Below are 24,931 nucleotides of genomic sequence, written 5' to 3' on the forward strand. Positions count from 1 at the left end.
GCATAAGCGATGCTAGAAATAATTCATTGGCAAAATGAAAGGCTTTCCGCATATCACGTGGATTGGTTAAAAATACTATAAAGGTACATCAGCCCTTATAGGAACAGGGATACAAGAATCTGAGAGACCCAGAAGCGTACTCCTCCTGTAGCACCATCTTTCTCTAAAATCACTTTTTAGAAGTTTGAGTGATTGTTGTACACAATTGCCTTATCATTAGATATGCATACACGTAAATAAATCTAGTCTACTAAAATTATTGGAAAAATTTGCATCTTATTAGCATCACATTACTATTAGAAAAAGCTTTGTAGGGACGCCTGGGTGGCGCAGTTGGTTGGACGACTGCCTCTGGCTCAGGGCGTGATCCTGGAGTCCCAGGATCGAGTCCCACATCAGGCTCCCAGCTCCATGGGGAGTCTGCTTCGCTCTCTGACCTTCTCCTCGCTCATGCTCTCTCTCAAATAAATAAAATAAAATCTTAAAAAAAAAAGAAAGAAAAGAAAAAGCTTTGTAGAGGCAGACATTTGATTAATCTCATTTTGGAACACTGTTGGACTTTCCCTCTATGGGGTTGTATGTGTGCTCACTGGTCCTTCTTACCTCCTCTTGTAATTGGTACATTCACTATTGCATATGTTCTTACACATACACTTGAACAAAAAACTCACGGCCTTCTCTGAAATTAATTTTAATAATAGAAAACATCCCAACATAAATTCCTTCTTTTATAACTACAGTTTTGTACAGTTTCTCTCTTCCCATTTTGGAGTATCATTATGGGGGTGCCTGGGTGGCTCAGTGGGTTAAAGCCTCTGCCCTCGGCTCAGGTCATGATCCCAGGGTCCTGGGATTGAGCCCCTCACTGGGCTCTCTGCTCAGCGGGGTGTCTGCTTCCTCCTCTTTCTCTGCCTGCCTCTCTGCCTACTTGTGATCTCTGTCAAATAAATAAATAAAATCTTTTTTAAAAAATGGAGTATCATTATGGTCTCAATTAAATATAATTATTCTCCTTTTGATGCTCAAGTTGTGCCAATATGGCCCTTGTAAGCCTACTTCTTTCTTTACCTCTGCACAATGTTTTTAAAGCATTCTTTATTTCTGGCAACAAGAGGTTCCAGTCAATCTTAATATTTCCCTGTCCTAGGTCATAGAATCAACTACACTTCAAGGAACTATGGTTCTTTCTGGTAGAGAATAGTCTCTCTCTCTCTCTCTCTCTCTCTCTCTCACACACACACACACACACACAGACACACACACACATACACTGATTATAATTAAGGTGATTTTAAGACTGTTGGGCTATTTTTTGTGACATTTCTGGTTCACATAACATATGCTACTGAATCCTACTTTTCTTAATAAATTTTAATTGCCCAAAAGACTTCCTACTCCACTGGCATGAAACTTGACTAGATTTTGATGTCTCCTGTCCTAACCTGTTCATCCCAAGACCACTAGGGACAAACCTATATTTAGAGAGGATCGATCCATTCCAATGAGGGAAATCTCACACCAGAGAAATTGTGTGGTATGTCTCAGGAACGAAGAGTTATAAAATCTGGGAGATGGTTAGACTTAGGTGAAATTTAAGAGTCTCATGCTCTACCGACTGAGCTAGCCGGGCTAGACTTAGGTGAAATTTAAAGGAAGCAGAGTTTTGATAGATTTGAAGCAGAACTGTTTCTTTTTTAAATATTTTATTTATTTGAGAAAGAGCATGAGAGGCGAGAAGGTCAGAGGGAGAAACAGACTCCCCATGGGGCTGGGAGCCTGATGCGCGGGACTCGATCCCGGGACTCCGGGACCGTGACCTGAGCCTAAGGCAGTTGCCCAACCAACTGAGCCACCCAGGCGCCCAGCAGAGCTGTTTATAAAGAAGTCAATTATCAGATCTGGACTGAAGAACAGTATCAGGATCCTGTTTCTCGAAAACAACAAAGTTACAGGACGTGGACTATTGTGTTCAGGAGCCCCTGAAATGAAGGCTTTGCTTCTACGTTGGAAACTGAGGCCACTTCTTTGTGTCAAAGCAAAAACGGGCCGTGTCATTCCTACTGACAACAATTTCAATAACAAGGTTCCTAACAGCGGATGCTTTCAGAGAACAAAATGTTTCACTGCGTTAGAAAGTAGACACTCAGAAGAGGTTGTGGTTATTATACTGTACTGAGCAGACCCTTCAGAGAAATATTATTTCCTGCTACCTTTCCAGCTGGCATTTCTGTTTATTATCCCAGCCCAATGAATGGCCAAGCAGATATTTGCACTCTACATTTGAGCTAAATTTTACTATTCATTCTGAATTTTCCTCAGTCTTGGAGGAAAATCTAGTGACTTAGTGTGCTTCTCTTATGTATGGCCTTCTCTACAGCTGTGGTTATTGCAAGAAGCAGTCATCTTCAACATGTGAACAACAGGGTCATTTTTACCCGATGGTGAGCTAACCTGACATGTCTCAAACAGCTACTGCTATCGCCACCTGAAACCCTGATGTTCCTGATTGTCATTACCACGCTGCAATATTTGCCTTGAAATCCTGCTCACTTCTATATCTGATCAAAGCTACCCTAGTCTCAATGAATTATATAAAAGGAAGCCATTTCTCTATCCATTGGTACTAAAGTACAACTGTAGCCTGTGCAGTATGCAATACCAAAAGGCTTAAGGAAATTATAGTTAAATTCAAGGATGTAGCTACATAACAGATAATTAAAAGTAGTGAAGTTTCAAGTACAGTAAATCATTAACCATAAAGAACATTTAAGCAAATGCAGACACCTAAACATAATTGTTTCCATGACAATTTAAGCATATGTTTCTCATTCTGCTATTAAGAAAATTACATCCCAATTTGCTAGGTTAGTATTTTAAAACAATTCTTTCCTATGGTGTAATATTACTAAAGACACGCCAAAAAGAACTGCTGCATTTGAGAAAGTTAAAAAATACAAGGAGACAATATAAAATTCAGTGTCTAGACTTAAAGAGCAAAACATGAGTAACACATCTAAACATTTCTTATTGGAGCTTAACGCTCCCTTGCCTCTGCTTCTTTTTTTAGCACCATAATCTCGTTTTTCTTTTCCTGCCAAGCAGTACTGATTTGTAGGCTGTACTTATTTATACCATTTTCTGCTTCCTACAATTTTACTTCTACTCAAGCCAACTCTATTAAAACGGAGCTCAGCAGTTGCCTACTCCATTGACCTTTTCTCGTTTCTCATCCTCTTCTGTTTATCCATCAGACATTGACTGAAAGCCATAATGTGCCAAGCATTATTCAAGGCACTGACTGAGAACTTGAAACCAGAAAGTGGGCAGAGTGAGGATGGCAATGTGGTAGAATGAGACACTGGAGACCCCCTCCTTTCTTGGCCAACATTTACCAAGCACTTAACCATGTAAATGCTTTGCATGGGTTAACTCATTCAATCCTCTTGACAGCCCAATGGGTTAGGAACTGTTAGTATCCCAGTTTTCATGAGGGAAAAACTGTAGCAGAGAAATATTAAGTAACACAGCTAATAAGTAGTAGACCTTGACCTTACTTCCTTGACCACAGAGGTTCCTTTAAGTCTTTTTCTACTACTCTGACTGCTCGTTGCTCTCATTTTGTCTCTTCCTCCTCATTCTATTCCCATTCCCTTGGGGATAACGCCCCAAATTACCTTTGTCTGGTTCAAATTCCAGTCACCTCTGCTTTATTATTTTTGTCATCCCTTAGACACAATTTTTCTAGTACTGAATGTGTTCTCTTTATCAACCAGCTCCTCTTCCCAATTATCTCCTGTCCCCTAGGGTAGACACCCTGAGATCATACTGTGATTTGTTCTTCCTTTTCCTGAGATGTTCTATCCTATTCATTAAATCTCACATTTGCCCTTCATGTCATCCATAATCCCAGGCCCTAATTCTTGCAACAGCTTCCTAGTCATCTCCCCAAACATAGCATCTCCCTCCCACAATCAATATTCTGTTCAAGAATCTGCAATGGTTTCCTAATGTCTGACTACAGACAGGCAACATATTCCTCTGTCCGGCTTTCAACGTTCTCCAAAAACTATACCAACATGACTTATCCAAATTTATTTCTCACCACTTCTCAAAAAATAATCTTTTCCCTCTGTTCCTCTCTCTCTTCTTTTCCAATGACTACTCTGCTGCTGAGCTCCTTATCAATTTCCACCTTGACTATTAAAATAATCACTCGACCAATATCATGCATCCAGTTTGTGTTTTCATTTATTCCCTTTTTCTTCCTTCATTCACTGAACAACATACTATGCAAATGCCAGGGTATAAAAATGGCTAGAATACAGTTCAAATCTCAAGAAATTTACAATCTAACAGAGAGAATACAGATGACCACATGTATACCTATTGACTTTAAGTACAATACCAAGTGCATAAGTAAAACCTAGCGAAAATCCAAGGGAAAAAGCAATTCATTCTCCCCAAGGTGAGGGGAGAAAACCTTCACTTTAAAGGTAAAATCCAATCAGCCTGTTTGAGGACAAACATAATCTCGTAGGGGTGCCTGTGGAATACATTCCAGGCAACAGTGAAAAGCAAGAGCAGAGGATGACGGTATTAAAGACAATGACATAGTTGAAGAGTTTGGTTCAACTTCCCTCATATACACAGTGTAGGGAGATAGCAAGAGAGGAGCAGCAAAGGAAACCGGAAAATAAATGGATATATTCTGAAAAGTCTTACATCATATGTAAGGGAGTTTTTCCATGATCACCTCTGCAATAGAAATGAGTCTTGGTAGGTGTTTAAGTGAGGGAAGCAAAACTTGGGGGGCGGAGACAGGGTGACAGTGATCAGATTTCTATGTTAGAGACATGCCAATGAATCAGGTAATAGGACTAAGTCCTAAACAATAGCAGTGGTGGTGAAAACAGAAAGACACAGACAATTCAAACCAAATCAACAGAGCTTGATGAATTCTTAAATGCAGGGGCATTAGGACACAGGCTGTCAAGAAGTTTTAAATGTCTGCTACTGAATAGACAGTGAGGCCTTTGTACAAAGGGAGAAACAAGTCTGTCTGAGAAAATAAGTTTGGCCTGCAATCTGCTGAAATGGGACCATCTGAGGAGGGTTCCAGCATGTGGCGGGATCTTCAGAGAGCACCAGAGCTTGGGAGAATGGTCAAGATCCCAGCGGAGGGCCATTTGGTCTAGCTCCCTTCATTCTGGTTCTGTTGTACTTACCAGGCAAACTTCTGATACTAAATTGAGTTTTCAAACTGGGTTTGGTATTTTTATTATTTGGAAATTTTATTTTCAGCCTTAACTTGATGACCCAGAATTATGATAACCCAGAATTATCACTTTCCAGCCATCCTTTTCTGCATTTAGGAATCTTGCAGAATCGAATGAGGGTGGACAAAACAGATAAAATAAAACACCTGATGTTGTAAAGTTCAATGTTGTCTCTCATCCTCCCACCACCTACAAGGCCAGATCCCTGCCCCCCACCTCCCGCACCCCACCCCAGGCCTTGCCTCAACAGCCAGCCAGCCTATCTTTAACATCATTTTTAAACTACAGATATGAAAATCATGAACATTGAGAAGTAGGTCTCTTCGAAGTTTACCTTCATGATATATGTGGAAAAGGGATTTTGAAACATATTCATATTATAAATAACATTTAACCTACATAGAAAATGAATTATGAAAGCACCTTAAAAAGTCACCAAAGCAGGAAAAAATATATTAAATACAAACAATCCCCTTGTCATTAAAGCATGTTTAATGGTCCCTCCACCTGGGAGTCTTTATTGTCCAGGAGTTGGTATTAGAAGTATGTAAGACAGTAATAAAACAATAACTCTAAAATTCAGCTACAAGTAAAGCACATGGGCCCTAAACACAACTGCCAATGGGCTCAGGCCAATAAGGCAATGCAGCAGTAACGGGGACTGGACATGCCTGGCCTATGAAAGAGCACAGCTGTTGCTCATAGGAATGTTAGCCAAGTACTGTCAAATATTCTGATTTTTTTTTCCAGTGGTCAGAAATCCAGATTTTATGTAAAATTTCCAGATTTTTAAAATTCATGTGGCCCTCTGCTCTAATTATTCCAAATTAGCAAGGTCTTATTACACCTCAATTTAATCCATGTTAACATTTAATAACTAAGGAGGCTGCAAATATTGACTAGACTTTAAAATTGTAATGTTTAACGTTCAATAGGATTTTAGAAATAAATAAACTTCTATCTCAGTCATAATCTTATAAATATATTAATATTTATAATAATAAGTATAATAATAATTTCAATCCTCAATGTCGCCAAACTTTTTCTGGCAAATAAAAGCTGAGTGGACAGAGTTTTACTTTTCAATTTTAATACAATGCAAAATGTGTTACAGGAAACAACTTCTAGTTTTCTGTAGTAGGTTGACAGTGAATACACATGAGAATCCAGAAAGCACTCACACAACTGATGAATGTGCCAGACCCACAAAATTAACTAATTTTCAGGGACGCAAAGATACTTGTCAATATTGGCCTCCACTCATAACTTGGTGAGATCTCCTTTGAAAATTCACTCTGTAACTATGTTTCATCAACAGCTCTAGTTAAGTTCACCTTAACCCCAGAGGTGACTTTACCCTGTCCTCCACGGAGACCAGCTATATAAATCTGGGGCCTGGGCACTCGACTACTGCCTTCTCTCTTAGACTGCATGCCAACATCCTTGGGTGGGTACACCTGTGAACAATTTTCTCTTCTCATGTGACTGAGATCAGTTTGTACTGAGTGAGTAGCTTTCTGACGCAAATTGGCCTAAAAAGAAAGAGAATATACAGGAATTAGCCCATCTCTAAAAAAGCAAATAATATCAGCCTAATCTTTTTTCTCAATCTGCAAAGAAATTCATTTTTCTACAAAACATTAAAGCATTAGAAAAACTAGAGAATTATAAAATCCTCTGCCAAGATATAGAAAAATACATGAAAGGTTGAAAATGGGCCCAAAGAAAGAACATGCAGATTCAAACTTAACAGTGAGCTCAATTATTTGTTAGTATAATCTTCTAATTCCTTCACTATTATACTTTGAGATTCATACCACTTGGATTTTCCTGTCATGCTTGGTTTATTGTTTTAAAAGACAAAAATTTAAGATTTCCTTTGCCTTTTTTAAATGGATCTCACCCAAAACTTTTAATATAAAAAGTTCTAATGTGTTTAGGTTATATTTTACAGTATTCTACATCTTGCTTACTCTTTTCATGGATTACTAGTAAACATGAAGTTAAACAGATTACTCAGGCTGGGAAGCAAAGAGGAGTTTAGAAAGAGGAGACTAGGATTTGCTGAAGCAATGAGGAAGTCCTAGACTAAAACTCAGAAGCATTAGAGCCTGTGAGTTAAAAAGTAAAGACCTGGAATGAGAGGAAACATTTCAGATTTTGAGACACTGTGGGTACGTGAGAACTGAAACCATTTCCCCCCCCACACTGAGTTTTCTGTCTACATTAATATGACTTCACTATTCCATTGTCCTCATTAGCAGGATTTTACCATTCCAAGAGACCCCTGCCAAAGCAAATAACTTGTCTGACTACAAAACATCCTGAAAGACACACCTTCAGTCCTAAGCATCAATACAGATATTATGCCCTAACATTCTTTGCACCCCTGCCCTATAAATCTTCACCCTCAATTCCCATCAGTGCTGAGCTCCTTTTTCATGATCTTTACCCAATCCAATTCAAGCCTTCATCCCATCCCCTGACCTTACCCTTGGCATTGAAAGACCTGCCTTCCACACAACACTCCCCATTCTCAATAAATTCTGACCTTCCTCTTCCCCCTCAAGACACTTCCAAGGCTCTCCTGAGGTGGTGGTTTCTACTACAGCTTTAAGAAATACACTCAGTTTTGTTCTATCAGCAGGTTGTACCAGTAATATATGGGGAGCTGGCATTCAACGTGATGCAGTTCTACAGGGTAATTACTAGGTCTCCAATGGGAAACAGAGTGAAGTGGAGGCTGAGGAATGGGAAGAGAGGGCTTAATTAGTATGCAGTGCAGCCCCACTGAACACCCCAATCTCTTGCCATTTCTAGTGCAGACTTATGTTGGCACCTCTACCTCTCATATTCTATCCAGCCATCACTCCCCCTTCCCCTTTGCCTATTCATACCTCAGACCAACTTCAAATGTCACTGAAGTCAACTTTTTTTAATTTAACCTTTTGTGTTTTCCAAAATTCATTGTTTAAGCACCACACCCAGTGCTCCATGCACTACATACCCTCCTTAACACCACCACCAGGCTCACCCAATCCCCCACCCTTCTCCCCTCAAAACCCTCAGTTTGTTTCTCAGAGTCCACAGTCTGTCACGGTTTGTCTTCCCCTCTGATTTCCCCCATCTTACTTCTCTCCATCTCCCAATGTCCTCCGTGTTATTTCTTATGCTCCACAAGTAAGTGAAACCATATAATAATTGACTCTCTCTGCTTGACTTATTTCACTCAGCATAATCTCCTCCAGTCCCATCCATGTTGATACAAAAGTTGGGTATTCATCCTTTCTGATGGAGGCATAATACTCCATTGTATATATGGACCACATCTTCTTTATCCATTCATCTGCTGAAGGACATCTTGGTTCTTTCCACAGTTTGGCGACTGTGCCCATTGCTGCTATGAACATTGGGGTACATATGGCCCTTCTTTTCACTACATCTGTATCTTGGGGTAAATACCCAGTAGTGCAACTGCAGGGTCATAGGGTAGCTCTATTTTTAATTTTTTGAGGAATCCCCACACTGTTTTCCAAAGTGGCTGCACCAACTTGCATTCCCACCAACGGTGTAACAAAGTTCCCCTTTCTCCACATCCTTTTCAACACTTGTTGTTTCCTGTCTTGTTGATTTTGGCCATTCTAACTGGTGTAAGGTGGTATCTCAATGTGGTTTTGATTTGAACCAAATCAAATCTGTTAGCATTTGTATGTCTTCTTTGGAGAAGCATCTGTTCATGTCTTCTGCCCATTTTCTGACATGATTATCTGTTTTGGGGGTGTTGAGTTTGAGGAGTTCTTTATAAATTTTAGATATTAACCCTTTGTCTGTACTGTCATTTCCAAATATCTTCTCCCATTCCGTGGGTTGCCTCTTGGTTTTGTTGACTGTTACCCTTGCTGTGCAGAAACTTTTGATTTTGATGAAGTCCCAAAAGTTCATTTTCGCTTTTGTTTCCTTTACCTTTGGGGACATGCCTTGAAAGAAGTTGCTGTGGCCGATGTCGAAGAGGTTACTGCCTATGTTTTCCTCTAGGATTTTGATAGATTCCTGCCTCATATTGAGGTCTTTTATCCATTTTGAGTTTATCTTTGTGTATGGTGTGAGAGAATGGTTGAGTTTCATTCTTCTATACATAGCTGTCCAGTTTTTCCAGCACCATTTGTTAAAGAGACTGTTTTTTTCCCAGTGGATTTTTTTTCGTGCTTTGTCGAAGATTATTTGACCATAGAGGTGAGGGTCCATATCTGGGCTCTCTACTCTGTTCCACTGGTCTATGTGTCCGTTTTTGTGCCAGTACCATGCTGTCTTGGTGATCATAGCTTTGTAGTAAAGCTTGATATCAGGCAATGTGATGCCCCCAGCTTTTTCTTTTTCAACATTTCCTTAGCAATTCACGGTCTCTTTTGGTTCCATACAAATTTTAGGATTGTTTGTTCCAACTCATTATTGTAGGGGATCTTAACACTTCAGTCTCAGTAATAGACAGTTGATCCAAGCAGAAAATCAATAAAGAAACAAGAGCATTCAATGACACATTGGACTAGATGGACCTCATATATACAGAACATCCCACCCTAAAACAACAGAATACTCATTCTTCTTGAGTGTATATGGACCTTTCTCCAGAATAGATCACATACTTGGTCACAAATCAGGGCTCAACCAATACCAAAAGACTGAGATTATTCCCTGCATATTCTCAGACCACAATGCTTTGAAACTGGAACTCAATCACAAGAAAAAAGTATGGAAGGAATGCAAACACTTGGAAGCAAAAGATCATCCTGCTTAAGAATGTTTGGATCAACTGGGAAATCAAAGTACTTAAAACAATTCATGGAAACCAATGAGGATGAAGGCATATTGCTCCAAAATCTACGGGATACATCAAAGGTGGTCCTAAGGGTGAAATATATAGCCATCCAAGCCTCCCTCAAAAAAATGGAAAAATCCTAAATACACCAACTCTCTTTACGCTTTAAAGAACTGGAGAATCAACAACAAATTAAGCCAACCCCACATACAAGAAAGGAAATAATCAATATTAGAGCAGAGATCATTGAGATAGAAACTACAGATACAGTAGAACACATCAACGAAACTAGAAGCTGGTTTTTTGAAAGAATCAATAGGATTGATAAACCACTGGCCAAACTAATCCAAAAGAAAAGAGAGAGGACCCAAATTCATAAAATGATGAATGAAAAGGGAGCAAACATGACTAACACTATGGAAATAGAAACAATCATCAGAAATTATTATCAACAGTTATATGCCAGTAAGTTAAGCAACCTAGATAAAATGGATGCATTCCTAGAAACCTATAAACTTCCAAAACTGAATCAGGAAAAAATTGGCAACCTGAATAGACCAATATATAGTAACGAGATTGAAGCAGTGATCAAAAGCCTCCCAAAAAACAAGGGCGCCTGGATGGCTCAGTCGTTAAGCATCTCCCTTTGGTTCAGGTCATGATCCCAGGGTCCTGGGATCAAGTCCCACATCTGGCTGCTGGCTCAGCAGAGAGCTTGCTTCTCCCTCCTACTCTACCTGCTCCTCCCCCTGTTCGTACTCTCCCTCTCTGTTAAATGAATAAATAAAACCTTAAAAAAAAAAAAAAAAAAACCTCCCAAAACACAAGACCCCAGGACCTGATGGATTCCCTGGGGAATTCTATCAACCATTCAAAGAAGAAATAATACCTATTCTCCTGAAGCTATTTCAAAAAACAGAAACAGAAAGAACACTTCCAGACTCTTTATGAAGCCAGCATCACCCTAATCCCAAACCAGGCAAAGACCCCACCGAAAAGGAGAACTTTAGACCAATATCTCTGATGAATATGGATGCGAAGATTCTCAACAAGATCCTAGCTAACAGGATCCAACAGTACATTAAAAAGATTATCCACCATGACCAGGTGGGATTTATCCATGGGATGCAAGGGTGGCGCAACATTTGCAAATCAAACAATTAATAGAACAAATCAATAAGAGAAGAGAGAAGAACCACATGGCACTCTCAATTGATCCAGAAAAAACATTTGACAAGATACAGCATCCGTTCCTGATTAAAACCCTTCAAAGTATAGGGATAGAGGGAACATTCCTGAACTTCATAAAATCTATCTATGAAAAACCCACAGTGAATATCATCCTCAATGCAGAAAAGCTGATGGCCTTCCCTTTGAGATCAAGAAAACAACAAGGATGCCCACTCTTACCACTGTTGTTCAACATAGTACTAGAAGTCCTAGCAACAGCAATCAGACAACCAAAAGAAATAAAGGGTATTCAACTTGGCAAAGAAGAAGTCAAACTCTCTCTCTTCGCAGATGAGTGATACTTTGTATGGAAAACCCTGAAGACTCTACCCCCAAACTACTAGAACTCATACAGCAATTCAGTAATGTGGCAGGATACAAAATCAATGTACAGAAATCATTTGCTTTCTTACACACTAGCAATGAAAATATAGAAAGGGAAATTGGAAAACTGATTCCATTTACTATAGCACCAAGAACTATAAGATACCTGGGAGTAAACGTAACCAAAGAGGTAAAGGATCTGTACTTGAGGAACTATAGAACACTCAAGAAAGGAATTGAAGAAGACACAAAAAGATGGAAGAGCATGCCATGCTCATGGATCAGAAGAATAAACACTGTTACAATGTTTATATTGCCTATACTTTCTATACTGTCTATACTGCCTATACTTTCAATGCCATCCCAATAAAAATTCCACCAGTATTTTTCAAAGAGCTGGAAGTCAACTTTTTTTTTCTTTAAAGATTTTATTTCTTTGACAGACAGAGATCACAAGTAGGCAGAGAAGCAGACAGAGAGAGAGGGAGAAGCAGGCTCCCCACTGAGCAGAAAGCCCGATGCGGGGCTCGATCCCAGGACCCTGGAATCATGACCTGAGCCAAAGGCAGAGGCTTTAACCCACTGAGCCACCCAGGCGCCCCTGGAAGTCAACTTTTATTTCACTTCTGTTATACTACTTACTAAGAGGTACTGAAATATTTTTAGTGTATCTATGCACTTGCTAGAAGATTAGCTTCTGAAGAACAAAGTAGAGGTATCTATGTTACATTGCATATGTCTGATGGGCTCAAGTGAGTTTAGTAAATAACATAAAAGAACATGGGGATGGAGCTTCATGAACTACAGAAGAGTAACTGATAGCAATATTAATGGAACAAAAAGATCTAGAAGATATACTAGGAAGCTAGTCCTTCCTCATCCCAGGAAATCAAGGGACTGAAAAGCTGCCACCAGAAAGGGGGGCAAGAAAAATGTCAAGGTTGGTGAAAAGCCTATAAAACACTGCGTATACAAACGGACAAAGGCTATACCTTGTAAAACGATAGAACTCTCCCCCACAACCTCTGTAGCCATAGCTATCAGCACAGAACAGGCAGGATTTGGCCAGCTTCCCTATTTTTTTGCTGCCTCCACCTTTCAATTAAGGACCGACCAGAGAAAGCTCATGATACCCACCAAACTAATCACATAAGATCCCCCATTTTGTGTTAGCCCACCTCCAGTTTCCCCATGTCAACAACTTCTAATCAGAAAACTCTTTAAACCCTTCCCCTTTTTTTCACCATCATGGTCTTCTTCCGCCTGCTTTGGAGCTTCTGCCAACTACAGGTGATGGTGCTTGACTCCCTTGCTATAGCAAACTTTGAATAAATTGCCTCTGTTCCCATTTGGGTAAGCCTTTGTTTATTTCCACACCTGATTTCAATCAAAGAGATGGGCAAAATATACTAAGAAAAGGCTACAGATATAAGAGTTTCCTTCATACTCTAAAAACTTGTTGTTTAAAATGATGAGGTACTATAGAAAAAGTTAATGGGAGGAATTCCATGGAGTCAGACATGGATGAGAGTTTCAAATCCATGCTTTGAGAGCAGGCACCTCTTATAATTAAAGTGACTGAGAATCAGAAGGATAAGAGAGCTCAGTGTGTGTAGAGAAGATGTTGACAACAAGAGAGGACACTATCTGGGATATAATAGAGGTAACATTCTGCTCCTCAAAAAACAAAAACGAAAACAAAAGACAAGGATATACTTCCATGATTAGAGGAAGCTGAGAGTGCTTTAAATACTAGACACTCATAGATTAGCACAATATATGGGTATAGAAAGAGAGAGTGAGCAACTACCATTGTTGTAGTTACTGGATGGTATAATTTGAGAATAGTTTCATCCTTCTCTATATGCTTAAAAATTAGAAGACAATCTTACAAGGTAAAGCTGGCAAATTAATATGCAAAGAACTCTGTATACAACTCACTAGTTTATATAAATAAATTACTAGCTCTATGAGTAATGATACATTAGAGTTCCCCAACCTCTAGCTCTCGGCCTTAGTGCCATCTTGGAAAACCCTGCACCAAGCAAGTGGAGGAAGAAGCAATGTGGAGGCTGAAGTGAGAAAGATGAGGCAGAGGTCCAAGTAAACAGCTAGCTTGTACACCCATGGAGGCCACAGGAATAGACATAAGGAAAGCCAGAGGCCCGGGACGCTGGTACTTTCTAGAACTTGATTCCATCGATCTAGACTATCCATTGCCATTTGATCACAACCACCACCTTCAAGAGACCCACCTAGCTCATACCAAAAGTGTCCCTTTTGGTCCTATATCCTGGACCTGTGACTTTTAAGATTAATTCTGTTTTCATATGTGGCTGAATATAACATATATACAATAAATCATCTCTTCCACTGTCTTAAAGAAAAAAAAAAATCCCCAACCTATAAATAATTTTAGAAAATATTGTTACAAACCAATTTTATAGCTTTTCTTCTTAATTCCCATTCATTCCACTCATATGATCTCACGATTGTTGGTGGCAATATGTGCGTATCCGTCTGGGTGCTACTTTCAGACATTGTAATTGGTTTTATATGTTTGTCAACATCCTTCATCTAAAAAATGAAGTTTTATAATTAGTACTTATTTTTAAAATAAGCATTATTTAGGGATAACTAAAAATATTTAGCTATGACAAAAATATTAGAAAAACAAGAATTTTTAAACATGGAATATACTCATAAAGACAGCAGAGAAAATAAGCCTGTAGTAGTGAACTAAATGAGATAACTTTCCTGGGCATTATGGATTTCTTTGTACCTGACTTTGTGAAGTTAATATGGGAGGTATAATTTGGAAGGGGAAAACCAAATGTCACTCTTTCCTAAGTCAAATGCCCCTCTCAAAATTGGTAGCATAAGCAAATAGTTTGTTAAAAACTGACAGTTTAAAATAGCCATTAAATATTAAATATGAATCATATTTGTTTGAAGTATCAAAACATCTTTAGGATATATCTTTTTTTAATGACAGTTGATGATGAGATTTTAAAAGTTTATTTATTTATAGTCTCTACACCTAATGTGGGGTTCGAACTCATGACCCCAAGAAGAGAATCCCTTGCTCTACTGACTAAGCCAGGCAGGAGCCCCTAGGATATATCTTGAACCCAAACTATGCATACTCAGCATATTATCCAAGGTGGTTTTGTTTTAGCTGGATATTTCGATTTTCTGCTATGTCATTCACAACCTCACTATTAAAATATTAAATATTAACTCCAGGCTAAATAAGATATGATTATACTGTATACGAAATTGCTGGAGGGGGTGGTAGATGTCCAAAGAACTCAGATCACAGTAAAGAGAAGGGAGAGAAGACTGGATTTTTTTTTTTATTCTGGTATAACAGTGTTATATATTAGTTTAGCTGTAGAATGCAGTGACTCAACAATTCTAAACATTACTCAGTGCTCCTCACGATAAGCTTACTCTTGATCCCCTTCACCTATTTTGCCCATCCCCCCACCCACCTCTGCTCTGACAACCACCAGATTGTTCTCTATATTTAAGAGTCTGTCCTTTTTTCTCTTTTCCCATTGTTTTTGTCTCTTAAACTCCATACATGAATGAAATCATATGGTATTTATCTTTCTCTGACTGAGCTGTTTCACTTAGCCTAATATCCTCTTGATTCAACCATGTTGCAGCAAATGGCAAGATTTTATTCTTTTCTATGGCTCAGTAATATTGCTGTATATATATATGTGCCATATCTCCTGTATCCATCCATTCAAGATTAACTTCTTACTCCAAGGGGCACCTGGGTGGCTCAGCTGGGTAAGCATCTGCCTTCAGTTTGAGTCATGATCTCAGAGGCCTGGGATCAAACCTCACTGGGTTCCCTGCCCAGCAGGAAGTCTGCCTCTTGTTCCCCATTCGCCTCCCCCTCCCCCGCCCCCACTCACGCTCTTTCTCTCACTTTCTCAATGAAGAAGAACTTAAAAAAAAATTCTTACTCCAAATCAAGCAACAGATAATCATTGATTGCCCTATCATTTAACATATCATTTTTGCCTTCAAAATGATGTTATGATATAATTAGAGAGATAAAAACATGATGCAAGATGACTAGCAATATAATACAATTCAAGTAAATGACTAATAAATAATTATAAGAACTACAGCTCTGAAATATGAAAGTCACTGAGGAAAAGCTGGGACTTAAATATATAGAAAAGGAAAAACAAGACCAATTAAATGGCCGGGGGAGGGGAGGAATTGTTCTTTAATGGAAAATTGTGCATTATCTACTTATAGCATACCTTTCTGATGAACTGATTCTAGCCTTTCACTGTCTTCGAGGAATCTTACAAGTCTGTAAGTTATATATAAGTGGTAGCAAAGCCAAATAATTCTTGTCTATAGACACACAAATTCATAATTCCTTCAAGTTTTTTTTATAGAACTTGGCAATGTAATTTTCAAATTTATAATGGAAAGTCAAGAGTCAAGTATAGCCAAGATTCTTGAGAGAGGAAATAGTGGCAGAACTTAGTCAACAGGTATTGAAACTTATAATAAAGCTCTAATAAGATATAGGTAGGGATCCTTTTTAACTGAAAAATTGAATAGAGAACCTAAAAATTACATCTGTGCATATAAGACACTGTAGATGTAGGGAAAGGACAGAGTATTGAACAAATAATCTGGGACAATTCACTACTCAAATGGAAAAAAAATTAAAATTAGATCTTCACCTTCCCCTAAACATAAAAATCAAATCCAAGTCAATTAAAAACTTGGGTGTGAAAGGTAAATCCAGATTCATTGCAAGACAATGTAGGAGAATAATTTTATGATCTAAGGTACTTGAGGATTTCTTAAACAAGACAGAAAAGTTAAAGACATGAGAGAAAAAAGATTAATAAAATACATAACTTTCATTTGTGAAAAGACACCACAAAAGAATAAAAAATATAAAACTGGAAAAGCCTAGGCCAGTGGAACACAGTCAAGAGCCTAGAAACAAAACCCTTTCTGTAGGAGAATTGTTCATTCAATGGAGGTGTCGTCACACTGAGTGGAATCGTACTGAAAAGCATATATTATTATTATCATTACCAGTCACTGCTGGGATCATGTACAGTTTTAGAAGTAGGCAGAGTAAAAAATGTAACAAAAACCATTATGTTTTATTAAGACATAATGAACTACTAATTACTTTAAAAAAAAAACTAAGTAACAGGTACTTTTTTTTTTTTTAAAGATTTTATTTATTTATTTGACAGAGATCACAAGCAGGCAGAGAGGCAGGCAGAGAGAGAGAGAAGGAAGCAGGCTCCCGGCCGAGCAGAGAGCCTGATGCGGGGCTCGATCCCAGGACTCTGCGATCATGACCTGAGCCGAAGGCAGCGGCTTAACCCACTGAGCCACCCAGGCGCCCCAACAGGTACTTCTTATGGATGGGAAAACCCAATATAATAAACACGAAAAATTATTGATTATTTCACTTGTTTATTTTAATGCAATTCCAATTAAAATCTCAGGAAGATTTTGGGGGGGGGGACTGGGCAAATTTATTAAGAAAATTACATGGATATATAAAGATTTATGCCTCACTATCTATGACAATTTTGAAAAAGTAAAAGGGAAAGGAAAGAGGTTACCCTCTCAGGTAACCTTCCTAGTAAGATATACTAGGAAGCAATAGTGAGGAAAGCAGCATGGTACAGAGTGTGGAGTGCAGAGACAGACACACAGACCTGCTCTCTTACAGCCCTAAGTTATCACCTGTGTTATCTGTGCTAAGCTTCTTTAATTTTAGATAAGAAAACACTATAGTTTCAATTATTTATCTAAATGTAGTATTTCTCTTTCCGAGTTTTCCAGTCTAATTCATCAATTTGGCTCCTTCACTTGTTTGCCTTATTTTCTATGGATTTCATTAGTGTCCCTCTTCTGGGATGAATCTCTTTCTGACAGTGTTAGAGGCCCTCTTCGGAGCCTGTCTCTGCCTGGACTTAGGAACCATTCTACAACAAAGTCTAACTTTAAGTTAACTGTACTTTTAAAAGTCATAAATTCTTAAAATACCAACTATGCTAACCTGAGAATATGGAATGAGGCTTTCAAACTGTTGATGAAGTTCCAGGAGCTGAATTAATTCTGCATTTTTTTTGGCCTTTTCTTTAATTAAACCAATATAGTTTTCAGGATTTTCTGCAAATAAGTATGCAGCATCTCTGGTATTGAAAGTGTAATACTTTTCTTTATATTTCAAAATCCCAATTGCTGGATTTCCTGAAAATTAAGAAAAGGAAATGAATTAGGCATAAAATATTAAGTGATTCTATGTTTGTAATACATCCATAAAACCATCCCCACATATTGCATATTTAACATATGACTTACACTTTTCATTTTGCTAAAATGGTACAATTTGCAATTTTAAATGATACATTTTATTAAATGATATTTTATGTGAAATTCATTTAAATTAATCTTAAACTATGGTTTATATAAAAATTTGCTATCCAGATATAAGGTGTTTGAAAATCTTTTATGAGAACCACTTAGACATTTGACGGTTTTTTCAAATCTCCTTTAACTAAACTACTACAAGCATTGTTTTAAAAGTAATTCTATAAAAACTAGAAAGACAGGACATCTTTTTCAAAATACAGGTTTCTTCTTTTTCTGTTTTTATTTAAGATTTTTTTTTTATTTTTAAGTAATCTCTACATCTAATGAGAGGCTTGAACACACAGCCCCAAGATCAGGAGTCCCATGCTCCACCAATCAAGCCAGCCAGGTGCCTCCAATACAACTTTCTCTTTTTTTAGATTTTATTTATTTATTTGACAGAGAGAAATCACAAGTAGATGAAGAGGCAGGCAGAGAGAGAGAGGGAAGCAGGCTCCCTGCTGAGCAGAGAGCCCGATGCGAGACTGGATCCCAGGACCCTGAGATCATGACCTGAGCCGAAGGCAGCGGCTTAACCCACTGAGCCACCCAGGTGCCCCTCCAATACAACTTTCTATGTTAAGAAGTATTTCCCGGGGCACCTGGGTGGCTCAGTGGATTAAAGCCTCTGCCTTCGGCTCGGGTCATGATCCCAGGGTTCTGGGATCGAGCCCCGCATCGGGCTCTCTGCTCGGCGGGGAGCCTGCTTCCTCCTCTCTCTCTCTGCCTGCCTACTTGTGATTTCTGTCTGTCAAATAAATAAGTAAAATCTTTAAAACAAAAAAAAAGAAGTATTTCCCACTATGAACAGATAACTACATAAAATAGGAATTATTAAATATCCACATAATTGGTAAGAGATAGTAATACTGTCTTACTTATTTTTTCATGTGTTCAACAAAATGTATTGGCCCTATTCCTGGCACTAAGGATTTAAAAGAAAACAAAGTTCCTGCTCTCAGTAAATCAACAAATATACCATAGCCAGAGAGTACTGTAGATTAAAAAAATTAAGCATCAAGCCAGCTAAACACATGGTAAAAGGAAGAGGGTGAGGTTGATATTTTAGATCGGGTGATCTAGGAAGGCTGAATAAAATGAAGGATCAAGGTAGGTAGCTGTATGGGGGACAGAGTTTTCCAGGTTGAGGGAATAGCAAGGCAAAGGCTCTGAGGTGAAAATGTGTCTGGAATGTTCAAGAATAGCCAGAAGGCCAGTGGGGCTGGAATAGTGAGCAAGGGAGATTGGTTGGCAATGAAATCAGTGATGTCATGTGCAAAGGACCCCAACTGGTAAGCCACAGTGTCACCTTGGGGTTTTAAGCCACATGGTCTGCAGTCCTGAACAGGACGGATGTCCTACAGAATTCCTTTGAGGTAGTGCAGATTGCTGCTGCCCAGAAAATAATGTAGTAAATATAAATAATGTAGTAAACAAAGTTATCAGGACTCAGAGAGGATTCTGACACTCACAAGCCCTTCTACTTTCTTATTTCTCTCTTTTTATTAGAAGCCTAGTTAGTAAGCTAGAAGGGTCTAAACAGACCTAGACTAGAAACCAGGCTCTCCTGAATCTTAGTCCATAGATTTTCCAACCACGTCATGCTGACTGTCATGGCCCTACAGCCATGTTTCTCTGTGTTTGTCTCTCTCATGACTCCCTTCCCTTCTTATCTGGGCTGGATGCATGGATGGAGGGGGAAAGGGAAAGGAAGGGAAGGGAACGAAAGGGAAGAGGACGGGAGGGGAGGGGGGAGGGGACTGAACAGGAGGGGAGGGGAGGGGAGGGGAGAAATCATCTATATTGGTCCTGTTTTACTCCTTCATGGCTCTTGACTGTTTCCTCCCCAGTATCAGTGATCCTCATGGGGCCTCCAAATACTTTTCTCTCAGCTCCCTATGGTAAACCTTCTGTTATTGCCATTACGAAAAATCTAATAACATAAAAAATGAGCCAGTATGTGTGTTCTCTAGCCTATGTATACACACAATTCCAAGAAATCTTTCTCATAAAAAAGCAACAAACAATTATGAAATATAACAAAAGAAATAACAAAGAACAGAGAAAAGGAAAAGGTTAATGATGTAAGGTAAATTAGAAGTAATTTTGTCAGGGATGGCTGGGTGACTCAGTCGGTTAAGTGTCTGCCTTCTGCTCAGGTCATGATCCTCGGGTCCTCGGACTGAGCCCCGCATCGGGCTCCCTGCTCAGCAGAGAGTCTGCTTCTCCCTCTGCTCCTCCCCCTGTTTATGCTTTCTTTCACTCTCTCTCAAATAAATAAATACATAAATACATAAATAAATAATTTTGTCAAACTCTTTTCACTCTAGCCCTAGCTGACTTTTTATTTCCAATTCATAGAGCACTTTTGGGTAATAATTTCTGGCTTATTCTTTGTTTTGAGGAAGCTCTCATAATATATACATTACAGAGAGATTTTATTTGATAAAATACTTGCCATTTCCTTAGATCTGACTTATGCAGAAATCCTGATTTATGTCAATGGACTGTAACCATAAAGTGACAGTGTATTATTTAATAAACATAACAAGCCAAATTAGTGTTGCTCTTTCAAGTAATTACTTTGGAAGATGATCTACTTTAGCAATGCCACGTGAATTTCTGGAATCCTTCATTGGACTTATGAGTCATCAGTCCTTTTATGATACTGTCGCATCCATATTTCATTATACACACATTCCATCACTTATCATTTGTAGCCCCATTTCTTGGTTATATCAGTCTACCAGATCATTCTGTGAGTACCTCAAAGATGAAGATGGTCTGGATCATCTTTGCAGCTCCTTTCTTAGTTCATCATCAGATCCCACAAACTTTTAAAAAGTGAGTAAGTAAAAAAAAGAAAAAGTGACAAGAATAGCACTTTATTCAAAGAAGAAATGCGGAAGTGAAAATAACATTATTTCCAACAATATACCTGGAAGGAGAAGACCATCTGTTGTAGCAAATGTATAAGGACAAAATCCGCGACACTGAATTAACAACTTATCAAAATTTGCCGTTGTTTCTGGGAAAAGCCATTCTTGTTTTCTGAAATCTACCAGATGTACTCTATCTTCTAAAATGAAAGAGGACAAGAACAACTTTAATCAACAAGAAGAGTAAACAGCCCAAGGAAATGAGCAGAAAAGACTGGCTGCCATGTGACTAAAATAGAGAGGGATCAACTTCATTCAAGACAGCAGAGCTCTCATAATATATGAGGTGGCCAAATACTTTGAATGTGGTGCTCATATAATACTAGGACTATTGCTTCTTGAAACAACAGAGAATGTTCTGAGCAGAAAGACTCAAGGAAATATCTCTCAGTAACTTACTTTTGATAGCAAGGTATCAATTTTTATTCTTTACACTTTACAAAATTCTTCCTAATGGTCGTTAGCTTACCTATTTACATGTGATAAACACATTGTCAAAATATTTTTCTCCAAACAAAAACACGTACTTATAAAACTGATCTTCAAGGGTCTTTGTTCTTGCAATCCTACTACGCTTCTGGGCGGGGCTCTGTATCAAAACAGCGATACCACAGATGTCTTTGTGGCACAACTAGAAGTAAATGCCAACATTGGGAGAAGATAAACCTTCTTTTTTCCTGATATGACTGAAATCCTCAAAACAGTGATGAGATGTGGCAAGTGTTAATTCTTTTAGAAGAATATTAGGTCTCTCAATTCACTGGGATCAGTAACGTGATAGTGTCCTTTTGAATATAAAGTTGCAGCATATGGGGGAAATGACATATTAACTCCAAGATTGTTTTGCCAATGTGGTTGAGTTTAATACCTACTGTTGAAGTGACTTGAACTTTTCAATTTCATGTTGTATCTGTGTAGATATGTTATTTTAATAAAATAAAAGGAGTAGAAAAACTTGAACTGGAAGAATGCCTTTGAGTCTCTCTAATTCAGTTTTCAGGTTTTTTTTTAAATTCTAATAGTTTAAGAATGGAAATAAGCACGTCATTTTTATTTTCCACTTTTACAAAATTTGAATTTGAAAAGGAAATTTAGGGAGTAAATTATCTAGTTTCATTTTCTGGGAAAACCTTTCTAGGCAACAACTTCTAGACTCTATTTTGGCATTTCTCATGAACTTCAAGTTACCTGTAAGTAAGACAGAAGACACCAAAAGAGTAAAAAGCAGTTTGTTAATAAAGACAGCCTTTCCATAAGAATCAGTGCATCTCTTAAAGGGTCTAAAATAAGCTCAAATTTACAGGGATAAAATTCACTGATATATAAGTTTCAGCCTGACTCTGAGGAAGATATATGGGAAATAGCACTCCAAAGAAATAGAGCTTTACTTGCAACAAATATGGCAAGGATTAATATCCTTTCCTATTTTGAATCAATCAATAATAAAATCATTAAGACTAAAATAGAAATGCATAGGCAAGGAACATCACTATCAACTAAAACACTGACAATAACATTAAGAATGGTTACTATGGGATAGTAAGTTACTCAGTTCATATATTTTTTGCTTTTGCATTTTCTATGATGAACATTAGTATTCTTTTAATCAAGAAAGATGCTTAATACCTTATCAGAAAGATAGAGCACAATAATTTTACTTTTTTTTTTTTAAATAAACTGCACCCAACGTGAAGCTTGAACTTATGACCTTGAGATTCAGGGTCCCATGCTCATCGGACTGAGGTCACCAAGTGCCCAAATCATGAAAATTTTAAAACAAAAGAGTGATTTCATTCTAGAGACAATTTGAAGATTTCTATTACCCAGGTGTTCTTTCACTCTAGACACATCAGTTTTCACAGTCAGCCCATCAAGAAGATTCTGCATGACTTTCTCAGGAAAGAGTAGTTCATGAGTACCCAGGAATGGTTCAAGGTGAGTTGTTAAATTACTGAGGACACTAATCAAAACAATTTCATCCTGGAAGCTAGTCCACAGGTTGGAAAGTGCAATGAAGATGGGCTGCGGAAGAGGAAGCAATGTTCAAAATGTAATCGTCTCATAAAATTATAAATCACTGTACTCATAACAAATTTGTGTTTGTAAAGAAATAATTCTTCCTGAAGAGAAGTCAAAGTCTCCTGAGGTTAAATAATAAAATCTACATAGCAACTGGACTCCTAAATTATGAGAGAAAAAAATCTTGTATTTTATTTCAAAGCATTTTATCTTGGAGTGTTCATCATAAAGTTAATTTACCCAAAAAAGCCAAATATTTATGGATGCTTGACCTCGAAGAGTCAAGGGGAAATAGCTTCTTTAAAAAAAAAAAAAAGGCTAAATATGACTCATTATTCTTAGATTTCTCTGGCTTAATCGTGATTCAAAAGAACCTGGAAAATTTAGAGATACATCTTAGGGCATATCTTGTGAGCTGCAAGTCAAAGACTTTAGGTCGGTGAGATAAAGTTTTTCATTAATATTAAAGGCCACTGACTTACAGAACAAACATAAGGATATTAGTCGGGCCCTACTAATAAGTGAAACAACTTAGCCTTTGTTTCTTGGATTTTAAAACCTAATATTAGAACTGACTACAGAAAATTATCATAGCCTCAAAATGCTCTATAAAATACTGCATCTCTATAAAATACTGTACCTTACACCTCCCTAGGGCTACAGGATTTGCCCATAAGATGGTACAGATAATCAGAAAGTCAGTATACATATAGGCCTGGTAAACACAGTGATTATCCTCTGTCTCTTCATAAAAGTCACAAGTTACACCACCTCTTTGCTGAAGGCAATTTTTTAAAAAAGATTTTATTTATTTACTTGACAGAGATCACAAGTAGGCAGAGAGGCAGGCAGAGAGAGGGGGAAGCAGGCTCCCGGTTGAGCAGAGAGCCCGATGTGGGGCTCGACCCCAGGACCCTGGGAACATGACCTGAGCAGAAGGCAGAGGCTTTAACCCACTGAGCCACCCAGGCGCCCCTGGAGGCAATTTGTAACCAGCCACTGTGAACATGTTTTCAACACTGCGTTATGGATCCATTCTGTTACCACAGCCTTTACTGATACTATGGCTACTTTAATACATATCTGCATCTCTTAGTAGCAATTTCCTGCAAGGGGGATTCTCTTATCTGACTTACACTACTACTACAAAACAACCATAAAGAATGGGGTCAACATGTAGAAAACAAATATTCTATTTTTAGTAATTAAATCTAATTATAATTACCTCTGATTCACTTGTATAAGATTCAAAGGTATACTCACCTTTAAACAAGGATTTGATGGCAAATACTTACAAAGACTTGTGATGTTGGGACAGCTGTCTTTGATTTTACAATCATTTTTAATTGTTCCAGTTGGGCTCCTAACTGCTTTATCATCAGTTCTACCTCTTGAGCACAGGTAATTATATCTGACTGCAAAGACAACATAATTTACATTGTTTTTATAATTTTACTATAAAAATCATGTGTTTTAAGCCCTCCATGTCCTGAAGGTAAGCACAATGAGAGCAGAAATTCTCTTCTCCCTCGTATCCCGAAAGCAAGAACAGTAGGTGCTTATGGATGGTGCTCCAGAAACATCTGCTGGATGGATGAATCTTTTGAAATACCACGGCTACAATTCTTCAAAAGGAATTCTTTTTCTCCACGTATTCCCCGATACACAGTATAATTGCATTCCTGAGAAGCAGATCCTCTGACCCAGCTTTTGCTCAGGTGTTATTTTCCCATTCCTCAATAACAAAATGAATAAAGTGTTCCTCTGAAAACTATTTTGATACTAGGATTTTTAAAAATTACATCTAAGAGTGCAGAAAAATCTTAAAAATCACATCAATGAAAGAAAAATAATGTATTTCTAATGTGACAATAGTAATCTGAAATTAAGGCATTAAATGC

General features: G+C 38.1%; 1 protein-coding gene across 3 annotated transcripts in view; it reads right to left on the reverse strand.

Annotated features, from left to right (window-relative positions):
* Nucleotides 1–6,290: 6,290 nt before the first annotated feature.
* Nucleotides 6,291–24,931, reverse strand: part of CFAP206 (cilia and flagella associated protein 206) — a 57,205-nt gene continuing 38,564 nt past the window's right edge. For all 3 annotated transcript variants that reach the window (XM_044246028.1, XM_044246019.1, XM_044246010.1), the window contains exons 11-16: nt 24,326–24,445; nt 22,835–23,033; nt 21,011–21,151; nt 17,717–17,910; nt 14,083–14,223; nt 6,291–6,808 (exon numbers count right to left, since the gene is read on the reverse strand). In XM_044246028.1, coding sequence (XP_044101963.1) covers nt 6,578–6,808; nt 14,083–14,223; nt 17,717–17,910; nt 21,011–21,151; nt 22,835–23,033; nt 24,326–24,445 — 1,026 coding nt within the window. In that variant the 3' untranslated portion in view covers nt 6,291–6,577. The remainder of the gene's footprint in view (nt 6,809–14,082; nt 14,224–17,716; nt 17,911–21,010; nt 21,152–22,834; nt 23,034–24,325; nt 24,446–24,931) is intronic.

The sequence above is a fragment of the Neovison vison genome, chromosome 1 (assembly GCF_020171115.1).
Source record: "Neovison vison isolate M4711 chromosome 1, ASM_NN_V1, whole genome shotgun sequence".
NCBI lineage: Eukaryota > Metazoa > Chordata > Mammalia > Carnivora > Mustelidae > Neogale > Neogale vison.